Source organism: Columba livia, chromosome Z, assembly GCF_036013475.1.
Source record: "Columba livia isolate bColLiv1 breed racing homer chromosome Z, bColLiv1.pat.W.v2, whole genome shotgun sequence".
In the NCBI taxonomy this organism is placed as follows: Eukaryota; Metazoa; Chordata; class Aves; order Columbiformes; family Columbidae; genus Columba; species Columba livia.
Window position 1 is genome coordinate 18,932,708 of NC_088642.1, and position 27,983 is coordinate 18,960,690.

At 34.5% G+C, this 27,983-nt stretch overlaps 1 protein-coding gene across 5 annotated transcripts in view; it reads left to right on the forward strand.

Annotated features, from left to right (window-relative positions):
- The window catches only part of ADAMTS6 (ADAM metallopeptidase with thrombospondin type 1 motif 6), a 153,114-nt gene that overhangs the window by 70,559 nt on the left and 54,572 nt on the right, over positions 1 to 27,983 (forward strand). For all 5 annotated transcript variants that reach the window (XM_065047464.1, XM_065047465.1, XM_065047466.1 and 2 more), the window contains 3 exons: positions 804 to 950; positions 10,487 to 10,628; positions 21,315 to 21,422. In XM_065047464.1, coding sequence (XP_064903536.1) covers positions 804 to 950; positions 10,487 to 10,628; positions 21,315 to 21,422 — 397 coding nt within the window. The remainder of the gene's footprint in view (positions 1 to 803; positions 951 to 10,486; positions 10,629 to 21,314; positions 21,423 to 27,983) is intronic.

Here is a 27,983-nt window from a genome sequence, read left to right on the forward strand (position 1 = left end):
ACAGGAATAATTTAACTAAAGGTAGTCTGTAATGGAAGTCTTTCCAAATAGGTGCTCTGTGAATTTGCTTCTAGTTTTAATTAGATGGTTATGTTGATGATTTTTAGCTCCAAGGGTGTATTTCAGTAGTTCAGGATTTCTAAGACATAAGGATTCTTCTACCATATTTCTTCTTCCAGAGTCGTATCATTTTTGTTGAAAGTTCATTTGTTGGCCGGAAATCTCTGTTGGCCAAGTGCCACCCAGAGGTTTTTTATTTTGTTTTGTTCATTCTGATGTTCCATGCCAAAGCAGAGCTCTAATAGAAGAGCACTGAGTCAGTCTGTGAGTGGATATGGAGAAGCGGGTGTGCATACAGCATAACCCTAGGAATTGCAAAACCAATGTTCTGCTTGAATGATCATTGACTGCTCTGTACCTATACTGTAATGTTACAGCAACATCACCTATTCTCTGTTTGTCTTTGTTTGCTAATCCAGATGTCAGTGCCACAATGTATGTTCCTTATCCAGGTATAATGCCAAATAAGGACTGAGTGCTCTGCATTTATCTTGCAAGAATATTGTTAAATTTAAAAGCTTCAGAAAACAAGTAAAATGCTTTCACAAGTCTGTGGGAGGAAAGAAGGTGCAGTATTTTGAGATCTGAATAAACTGATCCTGTTTCTTCACTTAAGAGTTCACCTGTACTAACTCTGTTCTTGTAGGTCCAACATGATTTCCGTAAATGTGACGTTAAGTTTTAAGATATGTCTGATGCTGTACAAAAGTAACGGGCTGTTTCTTTCCTCCTCTTTTGGGCAGTTTTGGTATGAACCATGATGGAATTGGAAATTCTTGTGGGACCAAAGGTCATGAAGCAGCAAAGCTAATGGCAGCTCATATTACAGCAAACACCAACCCCTTCTCTTGGTCAGCCTGCAGTCGGGATTACATCACCAGTTTTTTAGAGTAAGTAATCTCTCAAGAAAAATCATGAGTTTTCAAAAAATTGACACCTTTCAGGTTAAATAGTAGAGATACACTGACCTGTTCTAATGGCTTATGTTTTTAGAATCAACAGACAGAAATACAGCTAGTCACTTAAGACTTTTATTTTGTTGAGCACTTTTTCTATGTAATGGCAAAAGCTTCTTTGGCTCCATTCTGCATCTTGCAGTTTTCATCTTTAATCAGTTCAAAACATTTTGAAGTTCTGATCATATCTCATTACTTCATTAACCTGAGGGTGAGAAATAGAGAAGGGTGTTGTCTATGAATGATGTGAGTTGGTTTTGTTAAGTAAATGCATGATGTTAGGGAATCTAATGAAGGGAACAAGGTTGTGGCCCTCTTCCTTGTACATTTCATTCTTTAGATTTTTTTATGCAGTCTTGTGGGTTTTAATCTATCAATGTTCTTTGGCACCTTTGCTGACAATAGAAATATTACAGGAGAGGATAGCATAGATCTTTATACTGATGCCTTAAAATTGTGCTAACCCATACTTTTGTAGTGACTTTTATCCAGAAGTAAATTGCTACCTGAAATTTTACTTCTGTATGAAAAAAAAATTAAACAGTCAAAATATGTTAGTCTCAAAAATGGGCTCATATCAATGTATACATTGGTATATGATGCATAACAAAGCCTTTGTTTGTATTTCAAGTTGTGGAAGACAAACAGAGCTGTGAGTTCAGTGAGAACAGTTTAATAATAGCATTTTTTTTAATGTCATAAGACAGGCTTTATGGGAGCAAATGGCAGTTGGTTGGTAGGTTCAGTGTCATCAGTGCAATCATTCCTTTAAGAAATGTTCAGTAATTCAGACACTTTCTGTATTTTAGGAGATGGGCTTAAACTAATCAAGTGCTCTAACCATGAGACAACTAAGAACGAAGTGAGCTTCTCCTGCTCTTTGAGAGCTGTAACCTCAAAATAAACTGGTATATTCTGAATCTTACCTGAAGGGATCCACCCAGACCAATAAACTTACTTCAGGCCGGTTCAAATGTAGCTTCCACACAATGTAGAAGATCACAGAATTGGTCAGAAGAGGTCTTTAAGCTCCCTATAGAATCAGAGAGCAGAGACAGATGTTTAATGCTGGTGCTGTTCAGAGGAAAAAAGCTTCAGTTACTATGTCAGGTTAAGGTATTTTGTGTCAGCCCACTGAACTGTGCCACCACCCAATTTTATGCACTGGAGCATTTGAGTGTCTAAACTGAAGCACACTGAATTAAGTCTTCCGTATCTGTATCTGTGATACTGGTGTCTCACAACACAGATTTATTTTCTCAGGAGAGATATACGTATTCATCTAATACTGCCACTATAAAAAATACACAGGGTAGTTTTATTTTATCATTACCAGTAATTTCTTTTAATTTAACAGTGTTCCTGCTACAAGTCTTTCTAGTGTGTCACGCAGCCTAGTTTTAACTATGAAAAAGAATATGGTTTGGCATCTCTCTTCTGAGAGATTATTTTACAGCTTAGTAGTTCTGACTGTAAGTATACAGTTCAGGAATTTTCTTGTAGCATTTGGATGTTTGTTTCTTACTGTTACAGTTCTGCTACTGTCCATCTCATGTACTTCTATTTGTTACTCTCACCTGAACTCCATTTTGATCCTGTAATTGTCCTGACAATAGGTTTTCTATTGACGAAGACATAATTCAACAGATAGCTAAGAAGTAACTTCTCATTTATGAACTTAGGAAAAGAAACATGGTGAGGTTTTGTGACTTGTGTTATGCTGCAAATAGAGCTTAAGATCTGTTCATAATGTTTCCACAGAGTTTTAGGTTTCAGCAGGAAGAAACTTTCTTGTTTCTCTACTTGATATGTATGCAGTGGTGCTTCAAATTTGTACTGCCCGTTAAAAACATATTTAGCTTGTGCCTCCTCTGCTTTTGTGTTTTATTTTTAAAATTTATTTTATTATTTACTGCTAGTATCTCCATTATTCTTTTCCATTTACTAGGTTTGATTCACTGTTAAGTTATGGTTTTAAGTCTGTGGGATGCTGGTGAAATTGTAGTTCTATTAGGATAAAGCCAAAATAGTACTCTGGTAAAACTGTTCCCATAGTTCTAATTTCTTTAGGTTTTTTTGAGCCATTTCCTGATCATTGCTAGTGTTTACAACTCCACTCAAATTACTACCATCTGCAAATTTCTTAAAAAACTTGTTACTGAAGATACTAGGTGATAGTTGAGCTCGAATAAAAAGAATCAACACATAGCATCTTCAATAATAAATTATCTTTTATAATATTTTAGCTGTATTTTTGTAACACAGAATGTAGATGTTATTTTTTTTCAAAGCCACCTTGGATAAACATTATTTTATGCATTGCAGTTGTGAATAGATTTATCAAGTATATAGGATAATATGTTAAACAATGTGCTAAGAACCAAAGATAACTCCTCTTTCATCTATTAATTTTGCAACCTATTTTTAGAAATGCTACATTTCTCAAACATTTTCTGTTTATAATAAATCTTTACTTCTTATTGTTAGTGGTTCTAATATCCTATATATAAACTGATACTTTTTTTTCTTAATAAGGTTGTTTTATTATTTCGTAAAACAACTGCAAAACTATAGTTTTTTTTTTTCTCCAGTTTCTAGTTTTCTTCCCAGTTTTTCGTGCCATCTGCTTAATGACAAGAGGAAGTTGTTGAGATAGAGTTACACAGGTACCTACAAAAAAACTGTCACGAGCCTATATCACTTCTTCTTACCCACTCACCCCTTTAGTTAAGGCAGAACAGCTTTAAGAATGGTACAATTCTATTGCAGGTACTGATCAGTGAGCAAGAAGTGAAGAAAAATAGCAAGTTTCATGCAGTGGCAATTCTCTGACTGCTCCTATAAGAGCAGAACAGTCTACATCCAGACAGGAAAAATCTTTGGTTTTTTCTGATACTTCATGATGTAGCAACAGATGAGGAAAATGCTGATTTAGAGCTTTAGAGGCAAAGCCTCAAAATGTTTTTTTGTGTCTCCAGATGTTTATTCTAGAAACATTAGACTCTACCCCTTTTTCTGCTAAGTTGTGAAAGCAGCTGGGACAGGACCCAGTAGACCACAAACAAGGAGGACAAGTGGATTTTTTTTCCTGTGCTGAATGAGTATAGCTAGTTTAGGATTCATTTAGCTATGTCTAACAAGAAAGAAAGAACATGATAGCATGAAATGCAGATATCCAAGCAGAAACCTGAGGCTGTGAGTCTGTATGGTATACCACAATACTTTTACGTTATTGACTTGGATCTGGATACAAGCTTGGGCAGGGCTGTCATGGCACCAGGACTGTGCAGCTGGAAAGAAATTCACTAGAAGCTCATTATGTGTTCACAGTATTGTATGGTGAGGTAGATAATGTGTGGATTTACTAGTTTACCAGCTTGGGTCACCACCTACTACAGCAGTTTTGCACAGTATGCAGTTTTGTTGTGCAGATACCACATTGTCCTTTATCATCAGAAGTCATCCTGGTGACACCCAAAGTAGAGCCCTACCTTCATCCTTCTCTTTCTGAAGACTTTCTTAAAACAACACATGGAAACAAATTTTCCAGACTTAGGCTACTGGGAAGCAGTCATTAAGTGTCACTTGGAAGGTATCAGTTCAGCCGAGCACTAGTTGGGAAAGCACTTTATTTTGCAGGGTGGATGCATAAAGCATGAATATGGCTCAAAGGATGACAATAAGACAAATAAAATATATATGTATTACAAATAGATCTATCAAAACCCTTAAGAAGTATGGCCAGCCAGCAGAGACTCTGAAATGGGCAAAGAAAATTTGATTTTTTTCTGAGGAAAATATTCCTTCTAGGCCATAATAGCTGTTGTCTGTTGAGCTTTATTTTAGAGTGACTGACTGAATTCAGTTTATCAACTGAATTGTTTGTAAGTGGTTTACAATGGCTTTAACATTTTGTAGAAATACTCGCTGAGCATTGAAGGGCTGGAGAGCAGTATCAGGGAACAGAAATTCCTGTGAGAGAAATAAAACCCCTTAATGACTGTTTATAGGAGAAATGAACCAAGCCTAAAAATATTGTTTGTGACTGAAAAGCAATTAGTATAAATTGTGTTCTATGCAGCACACATATGTGTATATACATTTTAAAAATGTATCTATATGCTGGATATAATGAAACTTTTATGTTATACTTATACAGTGTGCCTATAGAGCCATGCAGACACCTAGACATAAAGAAGATAACTTTCTGCTTAGAATTCTTTATTCAGTTACTTTTATGTTTTGTAATAACAATATCTGGGTGATTCTGGAATCATAGTTCGTTAATCTTGTCAGTATCAGATATGAGAAGGTGTTAGAGACAGATGGCCAGCTCTGTTTTTGAAAGGCAGGATTGCCTTTTGAAGGTGAATGGAGAAGTACCAAGAGTCTTTAAAACTATTTGTAATAAGTAAGATCTATTGCAGGAAATTCTTGGAGAGTCTCTATGATTGCTATACAGCAGGATTTAGATCTGAGACTACACCTTTCTAACTCTGGAAAGGAGCCAAAACTACCTTGGGCCAAGCAAGCCCATGTAGACTATATAAAATTCATCCAATATTTGGACCCAGACAACATCTGCCCAAGAATCTTGAATGTACGAGTGGATATGCAAGATAAATATAGAATATGTCTATATATGCCTCATATCCTGTCTATGGCAGATTTGCCAGCCCTCTAGTGCTCCAGAAATGTAAGTTATTAAAAAAAAAATTACAAGGCAAGACTAGGTTTGAAAGGTAAGATCACATCAATAATATCAAAATTTCATTTCTTTCCCTACAAATCGGTAGAGAAAATTTACATTCATTATTATCTCTTGACCTACACTTTGGATTATAATATGCTTCTTTTTTCTTTAAAGTTTAGTGGGTAATTTTTTGTAGCAGACATCATTGAATAAAGAGCACATGTTCCAAATAACTCTGGATTTCTGGAACTTTTGAAAGTCTTGTGTTTTGTTCAAAAGGCTACCTACTTTAGAAAAACCCCACAACCAACCAACTACAACAACAACAAAAAACAACAACAAAACCCAAATAAATCGGTTTCTGTAATCATGAGCTGGCAATATTTTTTTGAGTGTTTACTTTACAAGTATTACTTTTTGTCTACCGCTTGTTTTATTTAAATTTAAAGAACCTGTAAAGTGCAGAATCAGCAGCAGATTCCTATTAACTTATTTATAGAATGTTTGAAGAAATACGTATAGAACAAGAAAGTGACCCAATATTTTATAGCTTAGTATCTCCCAATAGATTTTGGTAGGTGCTTGATTTTGATAGATGGACCAATAGATTTTTTTTCCTATTATGGCTGCTGGATAATTATTCAAATGAATAAAAGAACACTTTGAAACACAGACCATATTGTGGAGGAAAGTATATCCTAAAGAAATAGCAAATTATCTACTAATAAATTGAAGTCAAGTAAGATGCAAAATTAGAGTCTTTGCTGGAGCCAGCCTTGTGTGAAAGATTGGAAAGAAGTGGAATTTATCATGACAGTGAGTGGTAAATCCACATAAATGTCTGAATTTCCCTGACATTAATCAATGTTTTCATTTTGTAGTCCTATTCTGGTTCGTTTTAATTTTAAACATACCACTCCAAATCACACTTCCATTACTTAAGCCCTGATTCTGCAAATATTTGTTATTATCTGTAGACTATTGAGCAAGCTGCAGAGTTTATTCATTAATGTCAAGTTAAGCAACTTTTGTAACCCGTACAGAAATATATCCTGATAACACTCCAGAAGTCATTTTTTGCTCAGGAAAAGTGTATAATAAATATGAAGTAAGGATTCTGTTAGGATCCAGATGTTGTATATAGGCATGCAGATAATTCATATTTTTATATGTAAGTATTTGCATAAAATGCACTGTGTTTATAGTTAATAAATGATACTATTTTTTCCATATTTGTGTGTAATTTGGTAACATCATAAAATAAAATATTATGTATACTATCCATACGTTTATGTATATGATTGTTTAGGTATAACAGATAATTACAAATATATATATATATAACACATTTAATTTATGATCGTTAATCATAGCTTGCATTCACATATTTATGAATGAGCCAAGTCTGTAACATTAAAAAATATTTTCAGTGCCAATGCTCTGGTATATTTTCTTCAATGATTGAAGGAGCTGTGTTGTTGTACTGTGCATGCTGCTGAGAATTTTGGGAATAGATACTTTAATAGGAGCATAAACCCTGAAAGGTCTATATCCATGGTTTTTGCTTTTTCTCCTTACTTTACTTGGATACAACAGTGTTTGTACAGAGGTGATGACCCGCAGTTTTGCATTGTTCAGTCTATAAAGATTGTAACATTGAATCCCTGGTTGATGTTATTTTGATCAAGCATGTCTGACATCTTAAGTTTTCAGAGAATACTTGAGTATCTTTGATATCCTTCCCAACAGAAGATTAATTTGCTGTCCTGTGATATTTAAATACAAAACAATGTTTAAATTATATTGTAGTGTTTAGAAACATCTCTTGAGGCACTGCACTGGCATAATGGGATAAAATGACACTAAGCTTAAGTATTTTGTAATTGAAGTCAGTCTCACTGTGTCCCGTAAAACCACACGAAATCAACCTGAATGATGAAAATGAGAAAGCCTTTGAGTACTTCTAGTTTCTTGTAGAGTAAATAGAATGTATGGTGAGTTTGAGATTGTCTTATTTCTATTGCAGGCACTAAAGATTTATCCACTCCCTGTTCGAAAATATAAATTCTCTGCAGGGATGTCATGTAGGTTTTTTGACTTTGTATATGCTTCCTAACATAAGATAAAATCACAAAGCACAACAGCCTTTGTAAGTTGGAATTTTCTAAAATTGCAGAGGTGAAGGTATGTGGGCATTCTTTTCCTTTTCACATGTACACAAAGGGCTTTTTTCACTGCTGTAGACCTGTAGACTGTGTTTATAAAGTGCTCTGACACGATTATTCTTCTTGCACCCTTCCGATTCATTCCCCGAGATTTAGCAGATTCTTTATTTTTTTTCTGAAATATCTCGGTTTTGGTTTGATGGAGTAAAGAGAAAGGGAGAAGAACAGGGACATTCCTGAGTCCAGTAGAAGTTGTCTGGAAAGGTTTCATGGTCCTCAGCCTGTATTCATCCTTTGCACAGCTTTGGTGAGACTTTTCATTACCAATGGAAAGTCCCTGGGTTCATTAATGTGTTTTGTAATACATACTATTTTTTTTCCAAGAGACTTGAATTCACACAACAAAGTACTAGGTCCTAACACTAGATTTATAAAATGTGTCGATTTTGTTCAGCTACTTGAGAGAAATAATAGAACTGAAGTGGAAAGAAAGAGAAAATAGATTTCTCAGTCTGAGAGGTTTTGATGTAATGTAGCTAGTAGGTGAATGACTGACTGCTTAGTAGTAATTTTCCTGCTTTTTTACTGCTACAACAATACTTCATTATGGTGGAAATACTGTCATTAGAGCAGAGGAAACATGTTTTTGTATTTACTACAAGGATTTTGACTTACATTTCTGCATTTATATGTCTTCTAAAGTAGGCATAGACCTTAATTTACAAGTTTGGTGAATTTGAAGATTTAAATCTGATTCGATAATCTAATCCGTGGAGAGGTACATATGCCTATGGAGAGAGTCACCAGATTTAAAGCGTGTTTTTAAATGCCGTGCCCTTGGCTGTCTGTTTACAGGATCGCAATTTACAGGCCAAACTCTGCACTATTGGAATCTACGGAAATGTTCCCATCATATGCAATACTAGCTCAAGCTGATGTTGAATGCTAAACTTCACAGTGCTTGTTTAAGCGAAGTCGCTATCTGCAGTCTGGTCCAGACAATGCAGAAAAATCAGATAGTATTTGAGTTATTTTCATACATAGAAACCACAACACTGAAATATTTAGATTCAGAAGAACGTAGGATAGTTTCCCTGCTTCTGCTGTTAAAAATATATATGCTTGCAGTAATTAAAACTGAATAAAGGGGCAAGTACATAACTTTCTCTTCCAGAACAGTTGATATTTTAAAGGTAGATTACAACTGAGGGTGTGTGTGTGCACGCAGGTGAATCACATTAAATTAATTGTGATTAGTAACGTAATATCATATTTTTTTCTGTATTTACCTGGTTATTGCCTCATTTGCCATTTACCATCTTCTTCAATGGTTGGCATTTGTTTGTTTCTTTGCTTTTTTGGAGTGTTTATTGTAGTATTTCAAAGAATTGAATAAAACAGGGTTAAAATCAGAATATAAAACATGTAGTTAAAAGAGGCTTTTTTCTCTTTTTTTTTATCTGCAGATGAAAAGTATAGAAAACTGGAGATCTCCAAAAAACAGTGTAGAACATTCACTTCAAAATTATGTTCCTTTGGCAAGGTGCATGGAAAAGATTTGGGAAAAAAAACCATAAGTGCTGGCAAAATTTGTAGGAATGTTGGAAAAAATTTGAAGTGTTGGCATAAGAATTCTTTAAAAATCCTCACTTATTCACATATGAAATGAAAGTAAAAAAACATATATCCACTTTTATGCATACTGTGACTAAATAAAACTGAATAATTATATTTAGCAAAGTAGAAAGTTTTCTAAACAGAACTCTGCATTTGGCTTTCTTTGTTATTTATTCCACTACTCTAAAATATTGTGGTTGAATATGGATGTATTTTGGAAAAAGCCTCACCAACCACCAAATAAAACAGTAAATACAAAAGAAGAAAATACTTAAGTTTTCAAAGATGATGATCTTAGTTCTAGCATGAAATTTTTAAGACTAAATAATACCATAGAAACGATCTTGGATCCACACTTTTTTTTTTTTACTCATTCTAGTATAGGTGCATCTGAAGATCCTGCAGAATTTTTACTGCTGTAACTATTTTGTTCACTCAAATATACAAAACCCATGCATGTTAAGGTCCTAATCCTATAAACATTCAGTCATATTGAAATTTAAATGTATTTTATATAAACCAATTGAACTGCTTATATCTATAAGATTGTACTTAGCTGTCTGAAGGATTAGAAGGGTTATTAAGAATTGTAAACTTGATTTCTATTATTTGCTTAATTTGTTTATTTTTCATTCTATGACCAAATGTAGTTATTCTTCAGTGAAAACAAACAGGAATCCTAAAACAAAAATGAAAATCAGTCTTGTGTGGCTCAGAAATTATCGCAGTTTAAAAAAGGATAATATATGAAATCTAATTCACGATTAAAATAAGCTTTTTTTTGTTAAGAATAATGATGAAAAAATATTTTAATCTCTGAATTCCCTCATTATTTTTTATTTTTACTATGGGTGTACCATCTTACTGTTTGTTTATTGCAATCACCTTTGTTTCACACCCAGTGCTGTTAAAAGTAAGAACTAGATACATGATATCATTACTGTGATTTACAGTCAGTAGAATACCTAATTGATTTGGTCCTTTATGTTGAACAGTTCGGGCCGTGGTACTTGCCTTGATAATGAGCCTCCCAAGCGTGACTTTCTTTATCCAGCTGTGGCCCCAGGTCAGGTGTATGATGCTGATGAACAGTGTCGCTTCCAGTATGGAGCAACATCCCGCCAATGTAAATATGGGGTAAGAAGTCTTCATCCTTATGCTGAGTGTTCTGCTTAGTCATTTGTATATATTCCTTTATAACATGAATCTTTAGTTAGATGCAGTAGTGGGTTACAGATTTCCGATAGCATGTCTGATGCCATCATACATAAGCAAAGGATACATTTTAATCCTTATGCTGCATCTTTTGCTTGAGTCATTTGTGTGTACTGTACACCAAAATCTGTGGGTAACAGTGAGCTGGGGAAAACATTCTTTAATTTTAGGAATAAAAGGGGCCCAGAATACTTGATCCTGTCCCTTGTGAAGTTTACTACAGAATTTTCTCTGTTTTCAGTTAAGTGAGATCAGGTTCATGTGTTTTAATCTTGAAACATCTAATCTGTTTAGTTGGCTTAAACTTTTCAATTTAAAGCTACATTTTGAAGTTACTTTTGTACTTTTATTGATTTGTCAGGTCTGGGTTTTTGTTTTTGTTTTCTGTCTCTGACATTAAGTTTATTGTTTCTGACATTGTTCAGATCTCTTTTTGGAAAGATGAATTAGATGAATTATGGTTGTGGGAACAGAGGAACATGAAGCTAGATAGCTGAATAGAATACTGAATAGCTAAGTATTAGCAAAGCTGTGGCTGCAAGTACCAGTCTGCAATAATTAAGGTAAATAAATTCACAGGATAAATTAAAACCTGCACACTTAAGCTGTTATGCAATAAACTTATCAATACTTATAAATACTTAATGTAAAATCATGCAGCCCAAAGTTTATAGTAAAAGGATGCATTCTGCTGTGCTTCTAATCAAATGATCAGCTGAGACTAAATTAAATAAACTTTGAAAACGTATGTAGTGCTTTAAAAGTTAATAGTTTTAATGAATTTTAATTTTTAGATTATTCAAATAAAACAATCTAATAATTGAATTTATACTCTGTATACTTCTCCAAAGACTAGCTACAAAGAAAATCTATTTTTAATATCCCTGGAGTGATAAATACAATATTATTCTTGGGATGCCTCTTTGGCAGATCGGGTTGTGCAAATGATTTAAAAGCGGTATGTAGCTGGCTGACTATCTCGTTGGGTCTTGTGCTCCTGATCCCTCATTGAACCTCTTTTGGCCTTTATTGTTCCTCTTTAAATTCTCACTTCCATCACTGGTTTTTAAGGGTCCTGTTTTCAGTCACTACATCTGAGTCAGACCTTTTTTTTTTTTTTTTTTTTTTTTTTTTTTCTTTTTCTTACAAATTCTCACCACACACTCCGCTATTTTCAGACTAAGGAAATATGCAGGTATTTAATTAATGATTTACAGCGTAGCATTTGGAGATATGCTGCATTTTAAGTGAAACTGAAAAGTTAATAATGTGCAAAACATGGCTTTTCCACATGTATGTTATATTTTTCAAACTATGTAATCATTGTTGTGATGATCATGCTGTGCATACACTTTTTTCTTAAACCAGTTTCTAAACCACAATTGGAAGTAATTAAGGTGTGTAGGTAATATTGGCTTTCTGCTTTCATTTAGATTTAAAATTTTTGTTGGGATTCCTTTATAGTTACAAAAAAGAGGTTGACACTTAATTGAGACAATAGTTAAAAGAAGTTACATCTTCATGTGACATCACCAGTCCTCAGAATTTATATACTGTATTGCGTTCCATCAGTATGCCTTCAATGTGAGCATAACTTAAAAGTGTTTCAGAAGAAAACCAATTTTTAATAATAGAGTTCAGAATCCATATATAGCAGATTATTGTAGAAGTCTGGTAATATCCACTCTTAGAAATGATATGCATTTAAAATGGTGTCCACATTTAAAAATATTACCCACCATGGCTGTGATCAAGATGATTATCATTGTACAGATTTCAGGTGATAATTTTGAAGGTGAGCAAAAAAAAAAAGTATTTGGAGGCTGGTAGTGCAGATGAAAAATATCTATATAAGAAAGACATATTAATATATGAAAGGTATTTTAGAACTGAGTAGTGGAACTAGATCTAAATAGCAGGAAAAGCTGAATTGAATATTCTTTCCAACTCTTTATCAAAAATAAACAGTTACTGTTTTAAATATTCCTATTTGATGTACTGTTCACATGAAGATACCATTAATAGTTTATTGATCTTATTCTAACAGACACGTGTGCAACTATGGATGAAAAAACAGTAAAAATTCCCTAATTAACAGTGGGCGTAGTTTGTACACTAACTTCTTTTTAGCATTTCATTTAGCACTTTTTATTTGAAGTGTTCATTAAAAAAGGGGTAGAACAGGTTTTCCAACATGGAGTTTAGTGACCCAGAAAGAAATAAATTCTAAATCAAAGGGAAACGTTTGAGAAAATTACTCGCCTTTTTCTCTTGCTCATGTTCTTTTTTTGGTCACATGACAAGAGAAACAGTCAAATTCTCAAATCTAAGGCAGAAATATTACAAGTCTCCTTTGGGCTCTGATATAGCTGTCAGGATAGTTGGTGGTTTTAAAGTAACTTGGAAAATCTTTATGTTCTTTCAACTTTGTAGTTCTGCCGTAATGTCTTATTAGCCTTTAGAAAAATTACCTCTTTCAACCCTCTAACTTCAATGTTAATCTGTGTTCATTGCCTTTTCTTCCATATTTCCTCATCCCTTCCCCCTGTATGCTTATTTTAAATTGTTTGTTGCTTTTGATCAGAGATCATGTGCTATTCCTGAAAAGAATATTGCTCATTTAAGTACCTGAAGTGTTTTCTCACTTAGAAACTTGAAGTTAAATACATAGAAAGGTGTTTGAATGATTAAGGCATCAGAACTAAAGTGCTAAAGGAGCTGTATGTTTCCACCTTTCTGTGTGTTTACTAACAAGGACTCAATTTGACCTTAAAAGGAAATATTTGTAGTTGTTGTGATACTATTGTAAGCACTAGTCCTAATGAAGCTGTTTAGATACTTACAGACAGAACTCTTCCAGCAAAAGCATTGTAGCTATTGGCCAGATTTCCCTGTATTGTTTAGCACCTTGAGTCGGCCAAGAATTCAAAGAGATGCTTTAGCTGGCTGCTTTAGCTCTTTGAGATGAGAAAATGAAAAGACATGTTAGCAAGTAGACAGTGATCCTCCTATTGTATTGTTCTTTGTAGTGTACTTTCCACCATTACTGACACAGGGGTAATGTTAGAGAATTTAAGTGAAGAAATAGTTACTTTGAACAAAGAATTTGGGAGGCTGTGTCTCAGACTACTTTAAATATTTCATTTTTAGGATACGCTTTCAGATTCAGGAGAATGTTAAATTTGTGACTTACAGTGAGACAAATTGTAATGGTGGAAATTTCACTAAATAATGCTGACACATAGCTTTTCCCTAAAGGCAATACATTTTTTCCAGGTTATCTTACTGGTTTCACGGCAGTGGGAGATTTTGACGTTATTAGGAACAGTGCTAGTTCCTGTTCCTTGATGTAGCTACTGACTGTGCTACATCTTCTAGAGTGATGCTGTGTGAATTCTCTTCTGCTGATTGTCAAGTATGTCTGAGTTCTTTGTTCTTTTTGTATGCCAGTTCTCCTGAGAGTTCAGGCCTTTTTCGATACTTTTGCTTAGGTGAGTGTAAAGAACTTTTTTCATTGGCTCCTTACCCCCTTCACCTTCGAGTATCTACCTAATAACAGTTGGCTTTTCACTGTTTCTGGGTTAACTCAGGAAAGAATTCTAGTCTTGACTTTGAATTTCTCTGTTTTATGAGTTCAAATAATACCTGGAATATGCCTGACTGTAACTTACAGATTTTTGGTTCAAAATAATGCTTTCCTCTAGAGCTGGTCCCCACATTTTTAGACATTTTTAGGATGGAGGGTAAAAACCTCAGACATTTTACTAGCAGTTAATACTTTATGCATATGGTTGATATTGCTGTGGTGCATTTTATGATCTGTGAAGCAGTTGTCTGCTAGCATGGGTTTCAGAGATAGTGCCTTGCAATTTCTTTGGTAGATTTTTTTGGATTTTATGCTTTTCTATCATCATTGGTATCAGTAAATACTTCGAGTAATGGGAAAAGGGAACAAACTCCTTTTGGATACATGGCTTCACTGAAATCAGTAGGACCAGTTGATATTTCACACTAGAGTTTAACACATCAGATAATGTATTTTAGTTGATGACAGGTAGCTCTCGTCTTTGTCATGTTCTTGTGTTTGCAATTAAATTCTCCAGTTAGTTTGCCAATAAAAAATAGCTTTAAACTCAAATACCAGTTTTTATTCACATTTTGTTAGTGCATTTTGGAGGACAGATAGAGTTCAAGCTATGAACTTACTGCTTGTAAACAGGCAGAATTAAGATACATTCTCAGAATACAGTGTCTTCCTGCTGCCTTCCACAGTTCCCTTATATTAGTTGTCTCTAGGAGATTTTTCATCAGTTATGGGGAGTGGCCATAAAGTTAATTACCATTAATGGAAAGTTGCTGGGAAAGCATTGCCTTCACAAACACAGGATATGGAGTTGTCGTGCCTTCACTGCTTCCTAGTTTCCCACATGCCAGTTCAGAAATAGGATAGTTAAACTGAATTAATTAGTAATGACCGAAACAAACCAGCATTGGTCAGCTAACTCTCAAGTCCAGGAAAGTAAACAAATTGCCATGCAGAATGGTTCTAAAATATTTCTTCTAGGGCAAAATAGCCTGAATTACAATTGACCCTTGTAGTCACGTGATACAAGCTTCAATATTAGTGAATTAAACTGTTTTTTCATGAAACACTGATGTTACTTTTTCCAGTTCAATAAATGGTGGTATTAAGCTTGATGTAGGGATTTTATAGGAAAGTGGAAGCAGTTTCTGGCAGCTGTTTTTTTTCAGAAGGAAAGGTAGAAAAGCCACTGGGCTATCTTTGCACCAAAACTACTGGTTCCCTTTTGTTCCCTTACTCATGGATACTGTGACTAGGGTTGTGTATTAATTTGAATCTGTACATAGTAACTCACTGAAAAGTGACTTTTTTCCCCCCAGGTTCTTATGTCATACCATGGCTGGTGCTTTATGCTTGGTGTTTGTTAGCAGAGCATGAGTAGTTTGATCTGATGGATTTATATTATGTTGCTCACAAATTGGTGTTAAAAGTATGTGTAGGGAAAGAGAGGAACCGAAGATCCTGGTATTATACTCTGTCATTTTTGTCAACCTTTCCATTGTTTTTTTATTTCATAAGGTCTTGCCGGTCAAGTGCAAAACCTCTCGTCACAGTTGTGTAGGCCTTTTGCATTTAGAATGATTAAAATTTCTAGCTTTTCTTGTGTAAGGACTTATTGGATCATGCTGTAATGAAGAACATTGGAAACACTTTCAGCTTTATTCTTGAAGTGAATTTTGTTCCCTCTTCCTTTTAAGATTAGGATGTGTACAGCCAAGGGAAATCCCACAAGTATTCCTCAATCTGCATCCCAGAGTAGTTTTACATACTTCTTGTATCTTTTTTCTAACAAGTTCCGATAATCCCCTTCTTTATTAGGACTGTCTTGTCTTCAAACTCCCTTTCTCCTTCTCTCTCTTCTTCTTTTTGTCTTTTACAAGAGACACAGATGGACCAATGTGCCTGGATGTTATGAAAGCTGTTTAAAAAATTCAAGGGGAAGCCATTGATCAGAGCAGGAGGAGTGCATTAGATTACAACAGAAGCAATAATGAGATTCGAGATACTGGAACGTGGTTTGAATAAAGTTGAGATAGGTTGCACGGGTTTGAAAGAGAAGATGCTACTTGGATGTGATTGACGTTTTGAGGCTTCTGTAGTTGCCATAAAGTTCACATAAGCACCCAATATTTAGGAAAGAATGCTGGCAGCATAATACGAGTATACCACTTAAGTTTCGGATTCTATTTTATGTTCTTTCAGCATGTTGTGATACATAACATGCTGCACCACTTAATGAGCATTTGGTAGTGGAGCACTAAAATGGTAACTTTTGGGTGCTTATCTGAACTAAACTTTGACCTTCTGAAGTTCACCCATAGTTAGAGTCTTCTAGTTTTAACTGTGGTACCAGGAGTATTTCAGCAGTGAGGCTGAAAATACTCTAGGTTGATGCTCTTTAGGCCTGAATTGTAAGTTACAATTCAAGCAAATTTTTTTTATGCTCTATTTTAGCAAATGCTCATCAAGAGGTGCAGCATATTAGAGATTAAACCACTGAAAAAAAAACTATGAACAAAAAATTATACTCCCAAATTATCACAGTTATCACAGTTTAATGTGTATCGTGAATGTATTTCCCATCTCTTTTTTTTTTTTTTTTTTTAATATTACAGGCCAAACTGCTAACTTTTGTTGGAGGCTTTCATCAGTGTTGAAAACATTAAGAACAGCACAACAATTTCACCTTTGCTCATATTACTGAGTTTTTATTGTGCTGTATTGTTACCATTTATGGTGATTATGATATAGGATGCTTAGATGTTACATAATCTGAAATGCCTATATGTAAGTGTGCATGACACAACAGAAGAGGCTCCATCATTGATAACACTTAGGCAAAAGGAAGATAATTTGATTTGCTGTTTTTTTTCTCTAGATGGGTTCAGCTTTGTTTAATTTACTGCAAATACAAGCATCCGAATTCCAAACTGAAGTCATGGAGTCCTAAGATACACCGTTACAGGTTGTCATCTATCTTGTCTTGATCTTGTGAAAGGCCTCAGCTTCAGTTTATGTTTCCTGGATTTTTAAAACACTTTCCCTTGTTTGCTTTACCAGTTCATAGTTATAATATCCACACATTTGGAGATTGACTTTGAGGTCATTGATTAATTTTGAGATTATGGTTCTTTCTCTTAGTTTCACCAAATTATTCACACAAGTTTAGTGTTGGCAAAAAGGTATCTTAGCTTCATCCTATGTCTGCCAATAAAGAAAAGGCTACCCTGAAGGGTCCCCTTATGTTGGTGTGTGGGTGGGAGGGTGGGCGGGTGTGCATGTGTGTGTGTTAGTGTGTGGAAAAAAGCAGTATGCTTTCTAGTAATGATTTTGGGCTTGACCTTTTCAGGGCAGCTTCTCATATGTTTTTAAGGCTGGTGTATTAAAACCAGAGAGATGTTACAGATGGGATGGTGGTGGTAAGGAAATAGTTCAAATCAATAACTGTGAAACAAAGGTAGTACCAGGTGTAGGGTTGAGTTGGAGAACAGAAAGCTGTATGCACCTAAGTCAGAATTTCTCTGTTAACTTTTCAAAATCAGCTGAAAATAAAGAAGACATAGCCCTAATAGTATCTGATATAATTCCATTTTCATTTGACGGAATAACAGCACAGATAGATTTTCCACTTCTTTTTAGGTATCTTATTTATTTTCAAATTACTGTTAATGTTCTTTTCCTTTCACGTAGAGAGTGATGGAGAATGCACTTGAGATTCTACTTTCTTTTAAATGCAAAACTGCAGGGGAAAATAGACAACTTTTAAAATAACTTTGGATATATTTAAAATAAATTGCAAAAATACTTCATTGTTTTCAATATAAATTACTTATACAAATTGATACATTGTGTTATTTTAGTTAATATATCCTCTGTGTTTTCCCTAGTTTTCCATAAGGAAATATTCTGTTGATTTTAGGGTATTGCATGTCTGTCTCAAACAGAACTCTTTTCTGATTTAGGCAGAGGTTTTTGCTCAAATGTTAATAGTATGATGCAGCCCATAGTAATTTTACATTACTTTTGTCTTTAGGGATTTACTGAGCCAAAGTCCAGCTGAAGTTAAGGTCTGAATAAGGACTACCAGACTGTGTCAACAACAATAATATCTAGTTTTGATGTGCTGCTTTTCATTCTACCTTCTAAAGCAATGTAGGAAGAAGGAGAGTATTCCATTTTGTGGAGCAGAGAGATGAGCTGACATGCTTAGAAACATGCTGCAAATAGATGAATGACTAAAATAGTTTTGGAGTCCTGTAACCAGTAGTTCACACAGTTCGGCTGAGTGTTTGGCATTAAAATGTCTAGGTGATATCAGTTCAGTGCATTTGGAGAAATCTGGTGTGACAAAAAAGCCTGAATACACAGATAGATTCCTGTTGGAAGGGACTTGTTAAATACTCTCATTTGTGGATATGTTAGCCTGGCAAGAAAATACATGTTTTAGTTATTACTTCACCGTATATGTTAATATATAGATGGTATACTTGTGTGGGCATATCAAAAGTGAAATTCCCCACGAAAACTCTGGAGTACAAACCAGAATTTTGGGTTTAAATCACCCCAAAGTATAGATGTTTTCAAATTCCAGACTGTTATCCAGATCTGATTTTTTTTTTTTCCTTCTGTCTGTACTGTAATGATTGAAATCTTTGTTTCTTTTCAATGCAATTTAATTTTTGGCTTTTCAGAACATTGAAACATGCTTCACAAAATCAGCACAGCTATTAATTTAAATATTTGTCCTTGATTGCATGCAAAGTAAATACAGGGTCACAAGTAGAGTCCTCATAGTCTGACATGTTTAATCATAGAATCATGGAATACCAGGTTAGAAGGGACCACAAGGATCATCTGGTCCAACCTTTCTTGGAGAAGCACAGTCTAGACAAGATGGCCCAGATTTGACAGTGTAAAACACACATGAAACATACGCAAGTAAATCACACTAATTTTCCTCAAAAAAATCAGCAAGTAAATTAAATGTAAGAATAACTAAGGCAGTATTATGACAAGAGCACCTCATACTGTGTCTGAAAGGAGCCAATTTCAGGTTTTTCACTTTGAAATCCATGCTATATTGAAGTTTGGATTCATGGTTGATTTAGATATGAAGTTGATTTAGTGTTGAATTTTAACACCTTGATGGATGTTGCATTTGTAATCTAATTAGATTTTTAAAGAATCTTTGTTGTGTATCTTCTTCTCTTTCCCTGTTCTATTTGATACATTAAACCCAATATCTATTTGTGTGTATTTTAATCTGAAAATTTTATCAGCCGAGTGGCAAAAGCAAATGTTTTATTTGGAGATTTAAGTAAGTAAACATTTATACTGTTTGCATTTCTTCAATGAAAAATTCTGATCTGAAAAGTAGGATAGTTCTGCATTGGATGCAGGTATGCTTTTACAAGTGGCAATATTTCTTCTAAAAAGAGGCTCAACAATTCGCTTAGAGCCACTCACCAAATAGGATGAAATAGCTTGAAAATTATACAGAAACTCTAGAAATCTTCAGCACTCATTCCTCATAATTTCAGACCTTTCTAATATGGTATGTTTTTAGTTATTTTTTAAAAAGATAACTTGCTTCTGCCAGTCGTGCTGTCTTAACAGTCCTGCAAGAATGGCACCAGCTGATTTTAAACTTTGGAAATAATTTTGCATTATTTAAGAGAAGGCTGTACTGTCGATCTGTTACTGCACCTGCTAGTGAATAATGTATAAATAAATGAATTTGTATATGCAGTAAAATGCAAGAAACATGAATCTTCAGGTAGAACTTAACAGTTGTTCCTCTTGATGTGTATAGAAAGCCCAGGTCCCAAATACTCGTTTGTTTCCTCAGATAAGCAATTAACTTTTTTGGGGGAGCACCTCATCATTTTAATTTACTCACACTGTCTTTTCCTTTTTGCTCTTTGTACCAAGGTTCAGCCATAGAATCTATACAAGGATTATTTGTAGAATGTGATTTTAAGCAGCAGTTAAATAAAATGAAATAGTAATGACTATCGTAAGATCATTTCAAAGATCTGAATGTTTCAAATTTAAAAAAATACTTTAAAATAGAGAGTATCTACAATCAGATTGTGAACTCTTGCACAGATCTCAAAGTAACACAACAAAGATTATCATGTAAGTCATTTACTGTAAAAGCAAAACACTTCTGATTCCATTCTGTATACATAGCTGAATCCAAGGGCAACTGAGGCAACTATGAAGATTTCCAGTGTTCAGGCAATTTGGATCATTATGAATTTCAACCCTTAGATAGTTTTAACAAGAAATCTCAGCAGAATTGGCTTAATTTAAATGAGTAAATGTGCAAAACCGAATGAGAAAATATGTTAGGGAAAAAGATTATTTTAAAACCTGTGTGTGTTTGACACTGACAACACAGGGAAATAGGGTAGGATAAATAACTTATGAAATATCAGCCACAAATCTAAAAAACATAAAGGAAATATTTTAGTGCATAGCTCTATAAGTATTAAATACATATGAACTGTTTTAGCAAATGTTACAGGAGTGCGAGTAGTTCAAGCTCAGAAACTTTGGTTTTAACTAAAGGAAACAAAAATAATTGTTGCTGTTTCATATTTCAAAATTAATGGGATCCTTTTACCATGTAATTTTGAGGCAGATAATTACAGTAATGGAGATACTACAGCACATCTGAAGACTGCTTTTACAGCAACACTAAAATATACTAAGAGCAGTATTAGCACTAATCAAGAAAAAGGCAACTAATAAAACATTACTTGCATGGCAGGTGTGAAAAACATATTCTTGTAGTCTGCAATTTTATGCTTCCAGATATTTTTTTTGGCAGAATATCTTAGGTAAAATATGGTAGCTTTGAAATTGCTCCCAAATATTTCACAACCATCTGTAGATTTATGTCACCAGCCCAGTTCTTAGCAGTCTCTGTTCAAAACAAATTTGTGTATACCTGTGTGTATGAGGATGGACACAATTCTAGGCTTTTATTCTGATCAACTTGCTTCTGCCTTCTTTCCTAGGAAGTGTGTAGAGAGCTCTGGTGCCTCAGCAAAAGTAACCGCTGTGTTACCAACAGCATTCCAGCAGCTGAAGGTACTCTTTGCCAAACAGGGAGCATTGAAAAGGGGGTGAGTACAAACAATTTATTGCTTGAAGAGGCGATTTATTGTTAAAAGCCTACAGGAAGAAAGAACTAGAAGTACTTATGTGCAATTATAGGAGTTCAAAAATTAGTTACTTCAGAATGCATTTGCATCCTAATGGAAGTGTCCTACAGAACTATTTCACAATTATTTTATATATGTAATTTCATAAAACATTTTTCTTATCTGTAAAATTCTATGGCTGGGGGTCAAGAGGTGGGGGGAAGGGAATCAAGCAACCGAACACCACATGCGCTCACACACACAAACCCCCCAAAACCACAACAACAAGCAAAAAAACCACAACACATATGCACACACAAAACCAACAAAAAACCAAAACAAACCAAATGAAAATACCCTGATACATACTTTCTTGTGTATTTTTTGATTATTTATTGTAAAAACTCTTCAGTTTAACCTTTTAATGAATTTTATAGCACTCTTCTGCAAAGGACTGTAACAAGTGTAGGTCTGGCATGGACTTTGAAAAGGTGTAACATAGATCTAGAGCCTGAACTCTGTTGTTTTGTTAGAAGATAAAAAAACTTTATTCTTTCAGATATAAGCTGAATTGTACAGGCATATAGAAAAAATGTTGCCTTAATAAAAAGGTTTTCTCAAAGTCCATATTTCCCAGCCATCTTTCTGTTTTCACTTTGGATTATTTTTGTAGTATTCAGTTATACTTGCGTAACGTTTTAGCTTTAAAGGACTTTTCTGTGCAGTCTGCCGAACTCTTCTACCTTACAGAAAGTCCATGTTGCAATAGATAAGTCTGGTGCTATTGTATCTGTTTGAACATTTGAATTTTGTTTTTAAAACAGTGCCTGTGTATCAGTAGTTTCAGACAAAGTTCTGAAACTTAGTTTTAGATTAAGGGTAGTAAAAGAGTATTTCTGAATAACAAGGCAAAATCTACACAGATCTTAAAGAGAAGATTTTAATGATTAATTTACAGGACATGTACTGGGGAAAAAAGTGAATTCTATATATGTATATATATGTATATGTATATATGTATATCTATATCTATATCTATATATATGTGTGTGTATATATATATATGTATATGTATATCTATATATGTATATATGTCTATATATGTCAAGATACTCGATTTTATGCAGGTTTGTACAAAGTGAAGAGAGCTTATTATATTAATTTCCAGTATCTGTCTGAGAGTTGCTTCATCTGTCCATAAGATTTACTGCTCTAGAATGGATTTTTTCCTAACAATGACTACTGACACCTATTCTCATCCTTACTTTTGAAACGCTAGATGGGCTAGTTTCAACAAAGATTAAACTGCATTTTGATTTGCAATCTGATGTTTAAACAAAAAGAATGAAAGCTTTTGGGCAGCTGTCACAGTTTATTAATGCTTGTTAACAGGTTCTTTTAGGGCCCATGACCTAGTGTCATTCCGATGACTTTTCCATGCTGAGTTCGGAAATATTGGTAAACTATGTTAAATAAATGTGTTGAAGCGGTCATTAAAAAAAATAGAGTGCTTCAAGTTGGCCACTGGAAACAGAGAGAGCTTTACATTCTACCAAAATGTTACATTTTATTAGAGTAATAGAAAATGTTAGAATCCCTGCTCTTAAGTCAACAGTCTAGGTTTATTTTGGAACCACCACTCCTTGCCAATGACAAGGAGCAATGTACCTCAATTTATATTTTTAAATCATGAGACTACAGTGAACAAGTTGAGATGCTTTAAGATGCTGTTGCTATGTCCACTTGCCAGAGGCTTCTATCAGCTTGCTCTCTACAAAAAATCTCTTTGTAGTCATCTGTATCTCCTTCCATCGTTAGATTTTAGAGGGAAATGAGAGAATACATACTGTTTTACAGAGGTAAACTGTTCATGCCTGTTAATAGCAGAGAATAGTGTCTATAAACTGCAGCTTCAAATATTCCTGTAAATTAATAGCTCCTGATAGCAAAAAAACAGGAGACTTGAGCTCTTTGCAAGTATGGTTCTCTTTACCACACACTAAGGAGAAAATAACATGTTACAATTCTGTAACACTTTATCACTACTACTACTACTACTACTACTACTACTACTACTACTACTACTACTACTACTACGACTGCTACTACTACCGCATTTGTGTAGCAATCACACCAAAAGGCCCCAACCAAATTAGGCCACGTTTTGCTGGGTTCTGTCCAAATATGAAATAAATGATGTTCCCTGCTCTAAAAGCATAACAAGATCTTGGAGTACTTCTTCATATTTGTAGGGTCAATTTCTGCTTTTATTTACGTTAATGTAAACTCAATGTAACTATTAAAGCAAAATCTGGTGCTGTGTGCATTAATATCTTATTGGCAGAGTTGGGGGGGATTTCTACAATTAAAATGGCCTTAACACTCTGTTATGAAACCTTCTTTCAATTGCTTATATGAATGTGCCAAACATTTAACTCTTTGGGTTGAAATTTTCCAGAGTAGATATCTTGCCTATGCTTGAAGGTTTTTGGAGTGTTTTCCATAAAAGTTACTCAGCTGTTTTCTGCATACAGGGAAAGAGAATAGAGTGGTTTCTTGCTACTGATGGAACTTGTATATCTGTTCTGTTTTGAAGCTTTTATATGTTCATGCTTTGGTGAAGGGTTTTACATATCGGCTGAGTTCAAAAAGGTACTCTTTTTCCTAACTTGTAATAATAATTTTCAATATACATGAAGTTTCTCTGCTATTCCCAGAGATGTGTTTGTGAAGATAAACTAACTGATAGTTTTTTATAAATACTCTGATGAGTATAAAAATCAATAAGACAAAACTGGTAGGAATGTTTATTTTGTCCTTGAATTAAAAGTAATAGAAAAGGTGACCTTTTCTAACATCGTTGTTTAGATTCATACTAGGTATGTAAATGAGGGCTGAGTGGGCAAAAGGTGATAATTCATTGTCCTGAAAGGACAGTTTAAATAGCTAGGTTGTGTGATAATTTAAGTTGTTATTGGACATTAAGTTTTCTTGCAAAATATTTGTAGAGGCAATTATTAAAAATACATTATTAAAACTGAGATGGCGAATTTAAATTGAATTTTTTTTTTCCCCTCTACAAAACATGAAATCAGTTTCCATGCAATATTAGAGTACTTGCTGCTTGAGTTTCCTAAAAGCAGACTATCATAAATCTTAGTTCTGTTGAAAAGCTTATGTTCATATAAAAGCGATCTCAAATGTGTCACAATGTCATGTTTTATTTTGTTGTTAATGATTTCTATACAAAACATTTTGGACTGCTTACTTTATTCAGAGTTTTTTGCACATTTTATGCATATTCAAGTGCATCACCTAGTTGAACTAATTGAATGTTATTTATTGAGTGTTAGAGAAGAATTAACATTTCAGTTCTAAGCCTTTCATGAAGGATTGTTCTTTTAAAACAGTTGTCACCTCGTTTCTTCATGTACTGGTTACTTAATAGTCCTTACCTCATCATACCAGATGAGGTTGCTATAATTTGTGGAGGAAGCATATTTCTGTAGTCCCATTAGAGTAATGAAGATTTTTATAATTTTGAATTACTCTGACAGATTTTGTGTATCAATGGCTTCTGGTGAAAGATACATTTTCACTAGAAAGTTAAGTCCTCAGATTTAATTTCAGTAGAGGAGAAAAAACATCACCTGAGGAGTTTTTACCGGGAACTATGGGAATGTGGAAGACAATGCATGACATTGGAAATCATAGAGTACAGGTGTTTTACACAGCTTTGGAAAAATAAAGCAGGTAAAATGCACCTGCATATTGTATACAGTCATAGTAGTATAGAGTCGGGGTTTTTTTGCATGTTATGTTTTACTTATGTGATATTCTTGTGGGTTTAACTTTAACTGAGTGTCTTTTGTTTCTTTGGTTTTGACGTGTTTGTAATATACAGAATGTATTTTTAAGTAATTAGCCTACATTTTTACTCTTAGAAGCATTTCAATTTTTAGCTTTTGACTTTAGTGTTAGATTACTGTTCATGTACTTGTGTTGCATCTTTAAAAGAATGCTGCAAGGAGATTACTGTCTTTAGCTAATAAATTCATTATCACTAATTTTATAACTGTAATAAGAAGAAAACCAGAAGATTTTAATCCCTCATGTGTAATTCCCATAAATACTTCATTCTCCATCATAATTGTACCATTAGAGGCATTGCAAAATGCTGTGCTGTGTAGATATATCTATAATAGCTAAAAATGCAGGTTTACTAAAGAGACTGCATTATGTGTTATGCAGGCGTTCAGTGATAGTCTGGATTTAAAAGAAGCTCCGTATGAAGTGTATGTTCACCTGATGGATGCCTGCTTATTGGAATAAACTTCCAAATTGTAAATTTAGAACTCCACGAAGGGTAGCCTTACTTTTTTCTGTGAAGCCTTGTGTCCTTGTTTTTTTCTCTGAAGAAGGGTGTGTTGGGCTGACCCCATCCATCAGCCAGGCCCCCACCCAACTGCTTGCTTGCTACCCACCCAGGGAAGGGAAGAGACTCAGAAGGGCAAAAGTATGGAAATAGACAGTTTAGTAAGTGAAAGGAAAAGAGAAAAAGCGAACAGGAGTTCAGAGGCAAATCACTTACTACCTCCCATCAGCAGCCTGTAGCACAGGCAGTCTCTTAGCAGTGGCTACTTTGGAAACACTTCCACCCCCAGTTTCATTGCTGAGTATGATGCTATAGGGCATGGTATATCGCTTTTGTCAATTTGGGTCAGCTGTCTGTGCTGTGTCTCCTCCCAACCTCTTTCCCACCCCCAGCTTGCTCACTTGGGCAGCAAGCTGAGGAACCAAGAAAGCCCTGATGGTGTGCAAGCACTGTTCAGCAACAGTCAAAACATCTGTGCCTTATCCACACTGGTCACAAACCTAAAATGCAGCACCGCATGGGCTGCTATGAGGAAAGCTCTGTCCTGGCCAGACCTGGTAGAAAGGTAGTGCATTTTGTACTTCAGATTTGAAATAGTCTGCTTTATCTGTTCTGTAGACAAATTAGTGCTTGCTTTTTGAGAGGATGAGGCTTATAAAAAAATGTGCTGGATTATAACAGGTACAGCACATACAGAGAAAAGAAGTAGTCATGGAGGATAAAAACATTTGGTCATGGACTATGATAAAAACATTTTGAGGGGAGAAAAAAGAATGAATATGGGTAGAAAAATAATGCTACAGGTTTCACTTATTAATGTGGTGTATTCAGTGGTAGCCTCTGTTCATATGCAAAACCATGTTGTGTCTGGGTGCATTTACTGATTAGCTACACATTTTAATGTTAATATATCATTTTAATGTACATTCTTGAGATCTACACACTTAGGTTCTGACACATTTGACAATCTATCGTAGAAGTACCTTTTCTTCAAAATGAAATTTCTAATTTTAAACAAAAATATTTTTTTATTAATTTTCTTTAACTGACGCTCTGTACAACTCATTGTAATACCAAACCCCTATTTTTCTGATCAACGAGTAAAAGTCAAATTATCTTTTCAGTTGCATTCAGAAAAATCTATAGTAATTCAGGTCATCGTGAATGGCTATATTTACTTGTCTACATATGTCCCACATTGCTGGGACTGAGTCTTTAAGTAAGCCTTAGGACTCAAGAGAAAACTTAGCTTTGCTGTACCTATTAATATTACTGTAAAGTCAACACTGAGTGTTCCAGTAGTGCTTATGGGTGCACAGGGATATGTCTAACTTTCTATGTCTTCCATGCATTTCTCAGTGCTTTTGTCAAATTCATATGGCTGATTCTGGACATAGAAGTTATCTGGTTCTCTTTTCAGAAAGGGTCAGTACCGTGTCTGTTATGGGAATTCGAGGGAGATGAACAGCATATGACTATGTTTTGGAAGTTAAATTTATAGGCTCAGGGCACTGTAGACCTGAGGCCATGCTCAACTCTGCTGCCTAAGCCTATTGTGGGAAGGGTTTATCTAACTAACATACTCCAGATTCTCAGTGGTGCAGTTGACACCAGAATGTGGATCAAACTATGGACTCTAGGTTTATTTCTGAATGGTTTAAAAAAGGTGTCTGACCAAGGAAATGATAAACTTATTTTAACAATTAGCCATTTGTGTGAATTGTCTGTCATTTTGTAAATTGGATGTAAGTAACAATATTGCAAATTTAAATGTTTGCATGAGTGAAATATGCATGTTAATTCTGTCTCTGAACAACTGGCCAGTCACTGTTATATAATGATTTTCTGTACCATGTCTAATGCTTTGGCACTACTATTATTATGTCTGTGGGGTTAGTATAAATGTAGTTAGTATAAATGAAATACTGCAACAAATTCTTCTTCCATTGTAGCCTCATCCAGATTTAAATTTTTAAGATCTAAGAGAATGCATTCTAAGAAATACTATCGGGGGGGGATTTTTCATTTTGCTTAATGAAGACCTTACATGAATCCTAAGTGGAGGGTGTTTTACTGAACTAATCTTAGAAATTAATCTTAATGTTTAAAAGAATGTAAGCAACTTGCAGTTCTTTTAGTGTGTAACATTAAGGAGGATGTATGACCAA